The sequence below is a fragment of the Hippoglossus hippoglossus genome, chromosome 20 (assembly GCF_009819705.1).
Source record: "Hippoglossus hippoglossus isolate fHipHip1 chromosome 20, fHipHip1.pri, whole genome shotgun sequence".
Classification (NCBI taxonomy): Eukaryota; Metazoa; Chordata; class Actinopteri; order Pleuronectiformes; family Pleuronectidae; genus Hippoglossus; species Hippoglossus hippoglossus.
This window is the reverse complement of record NC_047170.1, coordinates 20435328-20445327: the sequence shown is the minus strand read 5'-3', so window position 1 is coordinate 20445327 and position 10000 is coordinate 20435328. Positions and strand designations below refer to the sequence as shown.

Here is a 10000-nt window from a genome sequence, read left to right as displayed (position 1 = left end):
ACCCACACACACACACACACACACACACACACACTCACACACACACACTGAAGGTCATGTCTCACCTCCAGCAGAGGGGGGGGGGGGGGTCAGTCTGACAGAGGATGAAAAGGTTTACTACCCCAGGACACAAAACACAACACTATAGATCACTACGCTCAGTAACACACAGACACACACAAACAGTAACACTACACAAAGTAACACACAGTAACACAGAGAGATACAAGTTAATACAATGTAACTGAAGACAAAGACAAGTCCACAAGGAAAGCGATGAGGATGAGGATGAGGATGATGAAGATGAAGATGAAGATGAAGATGATGAGGATGAGGATGAGGATGAAGATGATGAGGATGAGGATGAAGATGAAGATGATGAGGATGAGGAGGATGAAGAGCTCAGGTGACTGATTCGTCTTTTCTACCAAACTTTGCAGGGACACAGATTTGTTTAAATCTCTGAGTGAACGGATTCCCTCTCTCTCCTCGCTCTCCTGTTGCATTCTGGACGATTCAAGAAAAGAGATGTTGTTGCACGTTGTTGCCGAGGTTCATGGTTATTGTTCGATTCCGACCCGTGGCCATTTATGCATGTCCTCCCCCACTCTCTCTCTGCCCCCCCCTTCACAGCTTACTCTCTGCCCTATCCATTAAAGGCGATAAAAAGCCCCCAAAAAATATATATAAAAAAAAATATTCATGGTTATTTACGCACCAACATAAACACCAAAGTTGAATAAGCATCATAACATCACACGTGAAGAAAAGGTTCAGCCTCAGCGTCTCGACCGCCAAAATAAAGAAGAAGAAGAAGAAATCAGTGCGTTCAGCTGAACTGCATCACGGAGTCATGTGACCCCGGAAGAACGATTGTTTCACATTCGAGACAAATGGAGGAAAAATCGAACGTTTATTGAAATGAAAAAATATAACAAAATATAACATTTTCATCAAATGAGACAAAATGATGAGATTAATTAAACTAAATTTAAATAATTGACTCAAAGAGAGAAACTGAAACTTTAAAACCACTTTGTGTTTTCTGCACTGCGCTCTCTCCTGCCTGCAGCTTCCTTATGGCGCTCGACCACTAATGCAACTGTGCTCGGAGACACGCCTGGGGGGGGCACTCAGACCCCCGCACACACATACACACTCGTGTTTGTACTTCTATCTTAGAGAGGACACTCATTGACATAATACATTCCTTAGCCCCTTACCTTAACCTTAACCACCACAACTAAACCCTGATTCTAACTCTAAAAGTCTGAGCCCTCAAACAGCTCACTGAAGAAGTGAGGAATAAAAAGGTTTAAGTACAAGAACACACACATCGGACGATGGTCATAAACCCTCCTGCTCCATGTTAGCAGATGGGACATGGACCAAACACAAAAATCTAAACAGACGTTAAATAAATGTTTATCAAAGATGTTTCTGTCATTTTAGGTCGTTCTTAGTTCACTGATGTTTGTTCACGTGTTCACGTCTCTGATTGACAGCTGAGACTGACTCAGGATTGGTTGAAAGCGTGTGTGGGCGGGACCTCGACACCACGGCTCATCGATCACTTCTGCACAGACTCTGACTGAAAATGACGTCATCACCACAAGATGGCAGCGTCTGTATCCAAGACATTTTAGCTTCACATCTGGAGGAAGTGGAGACGAGTTGTTCACATGTATTCTTGTCCTGTTTTGTTGTTGTCTTCATGGGAGGCGATGTATAATCAGGTTTTAATTCTGGACGATCAGAAATTATCAGCTTATATAATATAATAACTGACCCTCTCTCTCTCTACGTGTCTTTAACCCCTCTTAACCTCGACCAGTCCCACAGGTGATTCTTGGTTTCCCGCGGTTACGATCTGACACACATTCAACCAATCATTAATCAGGGTCTTGTGGCATATTAAGAGTCTGCAGCCGCTCGAGGACACTCACACATTAGCACACACACAGTGACCCAGAAAGTCGTCCTCGGTACAAAGACGTCTCAGAGAACAGGAGGGCGTCACACACTGAGTGCGCTCAGCTGCCAGCAGCGCTGCACTTTACAGACGCCAGTGAAGGCAGCGGCCGACACTGTCCCTGAGCTTTGTTATAAATAAAGAAACATTCAAACTATAATCTACGTTTTTAAAGACTTCATACGTCTTAGAACCCAAACACAGCGACACTGTCTGAGTGAACCTCTGAAGAGCCTCTACATGTTCTCTATAGAACCAGGTTCCTCTCTGTGGAACCTGGTTCCACTGAACTCAAAGATCATTTTAAACCTACTGGTTCACTTCAATACCCGTCCTGCTAAATGTCCGAGACTAAATATCTTGAACCAACTGTCCTGGACCAACTGGTGTAACTGGACTAACTGGTCCCGGACCTGTTCTGATGACAGCAGCAGTAAAGTGGGAGAACTAGACTCTGATTGGTCGATGTTTTAGTAAAACACCTAAAAACTGTGAACTTCTGATTTCAGCACAGCTCAGCAGCAGAGAGCTCGAGACACAATGAATATTTAAACACACACACAGTCATTAAAACCTTCAGGGACTTCAGGCCCAGAAGCTGCTATTTAACCTAAATTACTACAGTAAATATTCATACGCAGCTAATAAATGAGTGTGTGTGTGTGTGTGTGTGTGTGTGTGTGTTTTCAGATTGTTATAAAGATAAAGAAGGAAAAATATCAAAATCACAATTGAATATTTGTCATTAGGTCTCAGTTCACTGAGCAGAAAGACAGGTAGACACAGACAGACAGGTACAATATTAATGTGATGTCACAGCTCTTGAACACAACACAGATAAAAACAAAGAGAATGAAACTACACAACACTTCAATTGAAGAACACAACACAGTGACACACAGCACTTCACACAGTCAGAAGGAATCAGGGTCCTCACCGGTATAGAAATCCATCATGTTTGTGTGTTAAACAAGTGTTTAAGTTTGCAACTCTGGCAAATAGTACTGATCACACACACACACACACACACACACACACACACACACACACACACACACACACACACACACTAATCCCTGTCTCATTACACACACACACATCTTCAAAGAATAATCCTGTGAATATGATCTGAGATTTGGGCCACAACACTAATCACACTGATATCTCTGGACAGGGATTAAACACACACACACACACACACACACACACACACACACACACACACACACACACACACACACACACACACACACACACACACACACACACACACACACACACACAGTCTTTTGCTGATGTTGCAGAAATAATTTGGTTAATCTGAACATCAACGTCTCACTTTGATCAACAAACCACGCGCTGTCAGGGAGACACTCGGTTACCGTGACGACGGTCACATGACGCCTTTATGTGAGAAGAAGCTGTAACTTTTTATTTCAAATTCAAACATGAGGAAAAATGTATTTTAGTGATCCAGCAGAGGGCGCTCACTATCAGGTTGACCTTCAAGTCAGTAATGTTACGTTGTTTTGCTACGAAAATGGAGGACAAGAGCAAGTGAAGCTGTCCTGAGTGGAGAGGAAGAGGTGAGTGGACAAGTTTGTGTTCTACATCGTAGACGACAAAGTAACAAAGATATGAACAAAGTTACGACTGTTTGTCGACTTTACACAAAGCAGTGTTTTAATTTTGAACGACAACAAATCACTCGTTAGCTTTTCACCAGAGGAGAAACGTCACGTGTTCAACCTTGCGACTGCAGGGGGCGATGTTTGTTACATCTGCTGTACGATGTGTGTTGTTCACATCTGTTGTGTAGGTGGTGGACGTGACCTGTGATAAAGTTGGTTTTAAAAATGACTGAAACAAACATTTTGAAGAGTTTTCAGTTGGATCAATGAGTTCAGATTTGCTTTTGTTACAGTTTCTGAAACAGGATTGATTTTGTGTGTGTGTGTGTGTGTGTGTGTGTGTGTGTGTGTGTGTGTGTGTGTGTGTGTGTGTGTGGTGAGTAGATGTGCATCTCAGCTCTCACAAACACAATCCTCCTCCAGCTTCATCTCATCTCTCAGGTTAAACAAAAGGATCTTAATCCGGCCTCTTTAATCCCCGCTGAGTTTGCAGGCGCAGCGTCTGAAGGCAGCGCGTTAATCCCAGAGGCCACCGGGCCGATCGCAGAGTCTCAGCCCGCCGGGGATCTTTTCTCCAGCGGCGTTAATCCAACCCGGACCGACCACAAACACAGAGGAAGTCCTGGAACTTTCCTCCTTCTGCTGCTGCAGATAATTCAACGCTCTGATGTGGATTTGTTGGAGATTAAAGCAACAAAGATTTATGCATTTTTTAAATTACTGAAATACAAACATGAAGCATGAGCGTGCCGGCGGGAGGTGAGCGTGAAGAACGAGCGCCGGAATCATAAACGCAGAGAGTAAATTCAGCAGCAGATTAGCTGCATGTTTTATTCATGGTTTTGTTTCTGCGACATAAATAAGGTCAAAGATGGAGAGAGAAGAAGAAGAGGTCAGAGATACAGACGCACGTCAAGGTCTCATCACGTCACAAAAAATTTACATTAAAGAAAAGAAGAAGAAAATATGTTCCGTTAAAAAAAAAAAACACCACAGAGGAAGATCCAGGTCCAAGAAATGTAATTTAAAAAGTAGTCACTATATTTGTTTATATAAACATTTTAATATTTATATAATTTGGTCATACGGACGTTCTACTAATTTGATTTTAAAAATGATTTTATTTTTGTGGGGACCAGGTTTAAAGGGTTATGTCCAAAACCACAACGTGTAACCACAAGGTGCTGTGTGTGTGTGTGTGTGTGTCTGTCTGTCTGTCTGTCTGTCTGTCTGTCTGTCTGTCTGTCTGTCTGTCTGTCTGTGTGTGTGTGTGTGTGTCTGTGTGTGTGTGTGTGTGTGTGTGTGTGCGTGCGTGCGTGCCTGTCTGTCTGTCTGTCTGTCTGTCTGTCTGTCTGTCTGTCTGTCTGTCTGTCTGTCTGTCTGTCTGTCTGTCTGTCTGTGCGTGTGTGCGTGCGTGTGTGTGTGTGTGTGTGTGTATGTATGTGTGTGTGTGTGTGTGTGTCTGTGTGTGTGTGTGTGTGTGTGTGTGTGTATTTAGCAGCCAAAAGTCTAAATTGGTTTAAGAAGCTGCCTGAGAACAGAAAGTCATATGATCGCCTTCACACACACACACACACACACACACACACACACACACACACACACACACACACACACACACACACACACACACACACACACACAGTAACACAACACACACACACACACACACACAGAAGACGTTTCACGAGAAAAAACATTTAGACTGAAAACCTGAACTGAGAGAAGGAAGTAAAGAAGGAATTAAAGAAGGAATTAAAGAAGGAAGTAAAGAAGGAAGGAAAGAAGGAAGGAAAAGAAGGAAGGAAAAGAAGGAAGTAAAGAAGGAAGGAAAGAAGGAAGGAAAGAAGGAAGGAAAAGAAGGAAGGAAAAGAAGGAAGTAAAGAAGGAAGTAAAGAAGGAATTAAAGAAGGAAGTAAAGAAGGAAGGAAAGAAGGAAGGAAAAGAAGGAAGTAAAGAAGGAAGTAAAGAAGGAAGGAAAGAAGGAAGGAAAGAAGGAAGGAAAAGAAGGAAGTAAAGAAGGAAGGAAAGAAGGAAGGAAAGAAGGAAGGAAAAGAAGGAAGGAAAAGAAGGAAGTAAAGAAGGAAGTAAAGAAGGAATTAAAGAAGGAAGTAAAGAAGGAAGGAAAGAAGGAAGGAAAAGAAGGAAGTAAAGAAGGAAGTAAAGAAGGAAGTAAAGAAGGAAGGAAAGAAGGAAGTCTCTGAGGTTTGAGGAGAGATAATTAACTCACTGAAGACACACACACATACAGACACACACACCTGACTTCAGTGTGTGTTTAATCTGTGAGCTTCATTAAAATCCTGACGAGACAGAACAAAGAGCTGACTGGACCTGAACACACACACACACACTATAAGACACACACACTGTTACACACACACACACTGTAACACACACACACACTCCCTGATGACCTGTGTCCAGGTTCAGGACTGTCGCTGATTCAGGACTTTACCTTTTCCTCCTGAGTCTGTGTGTGTGTGTGTTACAGTGTGTGTTACAGTGTGTGTGTGTGTGTGTGTGTGTTACAGTGTGTGTGTGTGCTGAGTTAACAGTACTTCTATAATTACAGACGTTTCTCTTGGTCTCATGTTTCCGTCTCTTTAAAGGATGATTCCACTGAAAGTCCCAATGTTTCTTTATTCCAACTTTAAAATAGATCAAAGGAAATATGTTTCTGTTTCCATGTTTCATGAAGACTCTGAACGTTTATTTTAATGCAGTGAAAACGTTCGAGGTGGAGCTTTGTAACTTGTTGAACTCTGACCCCTGTAGACGCACTGGACGTGCACGCCCGAGGACACGCTGTATAAAACACTGTTCACCATCAGCCTCGCTTCAAACCGGTGCTTCAAGTGTGTGTGTGTGTGTGTGTGTGTGTGTGTGTGTGTGTGTGTGTGTGTGTGTGTGTGTGTGTGTGTAAAAACACTGGAACAACTGACCAACAACCTGAACATCGTCCCCCGACCACCGAGCACACTCATTAGCCTCGCTCCATCACCGCCGTTATCAGGGCGTGGCGGCTCAGACCACTGAGAGTTTAATTTCATTCTCTGCTGCTTCACACACACACACACACACACACACACACACACACACACACACACACACACACACACACACACACACACACACACACACACACACACACACACACACACACACTGTTCCCCCACAGCCGTCCATATGTGCAGCAGAGAGGGACAAGCAGGAGGACAAATCAAACGTCCCCTGAGGCTGCACACAAAGTCTAAAACGTACTGATTCACACTTTCAAATTAAAAGCAGCTGAAATGATTGTGATCGACTCCTGTCCTTTCAAAATAAAAGCTGAACACCGGTACACCTGCTAATTATCCATTCAGCCACTCACGTGGTAGCAGCTTCAGGTAAAGTTTAACTGTGACGTCATCGTTGGTTTTTACGCAAAAACCCTAACCCCGAATATAAAAGGTGTGTGTGAGTGTGTGTTAGTGAGTGTGTGTGTGTGTGTGTGTGTGTGTGAGTGTGTGAGTGTGTGTTAGTGAGTGTGTGTGTGTGTGTGTGTGTGTGTGTGTGTGTGTGTGTGCAGCCTCTGCTCTTTTAGTCATTGAATTAAACCTGATAACTGAAAACTCATCATTTTCCTTCATGTATTTTAATAGTCTTTTCTTTTATTTATAACTTAAAGGCTTCGCAGCCACTGATGTTTTTTGTATGTTCAAATATTTATATAAAGGAGAGTGTGTTGAAGTCAATCGGATTTAGTGTTTTGTTTTTTGCTGTGGTATCAAATTGCGTATCACGAATCGTGGACATTTCATGGTATCGACTACTAAAGTTTTGGTATCGCGACGTCCCTCCTCTGCACAGACTCGTTCACACAGAGAGGGGGGGCAGCCGGGTGCAGCAGACAGAGACAGGAAGTGACGTGTGACCTCTGCTGCAGAGGTCATGTGATCATGTTGACATCACCTGACACCTTCAGCTCTGATCACCACAAACTCTCTTCACATCTTCGTCTGTGTCTTCATCGTGTGTGTCAGCACTTCTTCACCAGAGGTTTGTTTTAGTTTCTTCATGTTTGTGTCCCATGTTAGAAGCTCCCCCCCCCCCCCCCCCCCCCCCCCCACTCACTCAGTGGAGGATCCTCTGCTGTGTTCACACTGCTCCTGGATCTACACTTTATACAGGAGCTCAGGAGGAGAAGACAACTGATCCTCCAGAGAAGATCCAGAGAACTGAGGAGCTCAGTCTGAAGCAGCTTTAGAGGAAACTGTCCGAAGAACCTGAACCCACCAGCAAACCCACAGCACTACTGCAGTACACACACACACACACACACACAGACACACACACACACACACACACACACATACAAACACACACACAGACACACACACACACACACACACACACACACACACACACACACACACACACACACACACACACACACACACACACACACACACAGTAGGTGCAGCTGTGTGTGTGTGTGTGTTTGAGCTGCAGAAGAAAAATCTGGACACGAGAACATGGAAACGTTTACAAACCAGCTGCTGCAACTGTGATCAATAATCAATAATCTGTCTCATATTCCCAGAATCTATCTTCACACTCGTCATGTGTGTTCAGGGTCCAGTGATGTTCAGTGTTGAACATGTGATATATTCAATATGAGTAGAGTGAGAAACCGGAGAGCAGCGGTCTTTACCTCGGGTTCTGAGGAGAACGTCACAAAGAGCTTTAGAACAAACACGGTTCTTCATGTTGATGATGGAATTAGATTTTAATTCAGTCAGATTTCAAAATGACTTCAACATGTCTGATCTGAAGATAAAGTCAAAACTACGTTCACCATGATTGTTCCTGATCTCTGATTCTATTGATTCTATTGTTGAGTTCTACTCTGCAGCAGCAGAGATGTTCAAACTACCACATCTGGACATGTGATCAATAACATTGATCAATTTTGAATCAGTCAGACTTCTGATGAAGACGTTTTTCTTTCTCTCTGATCGGTCACACACTGATTTAATCTGACTTCAACACGTCAGACTGAAGAACGGCTTCAAATAAAGACCATCGATTCTGTTCTACTGATCAAAATGAAGCTTTACGATTACGAATCATTTCGATTTTCATCAACACGTCTGAGTGAATTCACCACATGAACGATGATGGAGCTCGACTCTGCAGCAGTGGAGACGTTCAAAGCTTCTGGAGATCAGATCAATAAAGAAGATCTGACTCATGATACCGACACCGGTCGATCAGATCAATAGATGCTGAGGTTCAGCTCCACTGGGGAATGAGTCTGATTTCAGATTCAACAGGAATTCACCTCAAGAACCAGGATTGTTCCTGCTTCTATTGCTTCTATTGCTTCTATTGCTTCTATTGCTTCTATTGCTTCTGTTGCTTCTATTGGTTCTATTGCTTCTATTGGTTCCTTGCAGCAGTGAACACGTGATCACATCTGATCGATATTATTGATCAATCTCTGATGAACTTCAACAGTCTGAACCAGCAGCTTCTCGTGCACGCGCATTCTCGGATCTGGTTCAAAGTTTGTGTGTGTGTGTGTGTGTGTGTGTGTGTGTGTGTGTGTGTGGAGGGGGGGAGTCCGCTGAAACTTCCCCACAGTAACCCCCCCCCCATTAACCAGGTCTCTTACCTTTGAAGGTGTCCGCGCGCGTGCCCGTTAGTCCAAGTGAAAGCACAGAGACGCACGCGCACAGCAGGAAAGTTCCAGTTCGCTCCATGTTCACACCGAGACCCTCCGGAGCGAGGGAGGGGACAACTCTTCTTCTTCTTCTCCTCCTTTTACTTCTTCTTCTTCTTCTTCTTCTTCTCCTTCTTCTTCTTCTGTTTCTTCTTCTTCTCCTCCTCCCGTCCTCCTGTCTGTCGCTCTGACGCAGACAGACAGACACACAGACACAGAGAGGAAAAGCGACACAGACAGTAACTGAGTCGTTTCTCTCTCCTTTCTTTTTCCTCTGTTTGAGAGAGAGAGAGAGAGAGAGAGAGAGAGAGAGAGAGAGAGAGAGAGACAGAGAGAGAGAGAGAGAGAGAGAGAGAGAGAGAGAGAGAGAGAGAGAGAGAGCAGTCCGTTCACAGAGCTGCTGTGACGTCACAGGGGGCGAGAGACTTTAGGAGGGACCGGGAGAAAGAGGGGGGTGGAGGGGGTTCAGTTTTATTTTTTTTATTATTTAAAAAAAATGTTTTTTACTTTTTAAAAGCATATTTATTTTGAAAAAAGATTTATTAACATTGAAAGCAGTTTAAACTTCAGAAATGATGTTTGAGTTATTTCTATTTGAAATGTTTGTTTCTATCCTTCCTCATGTTTTACTTTGTATTCTTCATTTTCTTTCATGTTCGACTTTACTGTTGTTTTATTTGTTTTATT

General features: G+C 43.4%; 2 protein-coding genes across 16 annotated transcripts in view; both read right to left on the bottom strand.

Annotated features, from left to right (window-relative positions):
* LOC117753902 (receptor-type tyrosine-protein phosphatase mu-like) overlaps window positions 1–9551 on the bottom strand; it is a 96664-nt gene extending 87113 nt beyond the window's left edge. For all 15 annotated transcript variants that reach the window (XM_034572403.1, XM_034572404.1, XM_034572405.1 and 12 more), the window contains exon 1: window positions 9266–9551. In XM_034572403.1, coding sequence (XP_034428294.1) covers window positions 9266–9353 — 88 coding nt within the window. In that variant the 5' untranslated portion in view covers window positions 9354–9551. The remainder of the gene's footprint in view (window positions 1–9265) is intronic.
* The window catches only part of LOC117753909 (leucine-rich repeat-containing protein 30-like), a 10689-nt gene continuing 9154 nt past the window's right edge, over window positions 8466–10000 (bottom strand). The window contains exon 9 of the transcript XR_004612323.1: window positions 8466–8479. The gene's annotated coding sequence lies outside the window, so the exon portion shown is untranslated. The remainder of the gene's footprint in view (window positions 8480–10000) is intronic.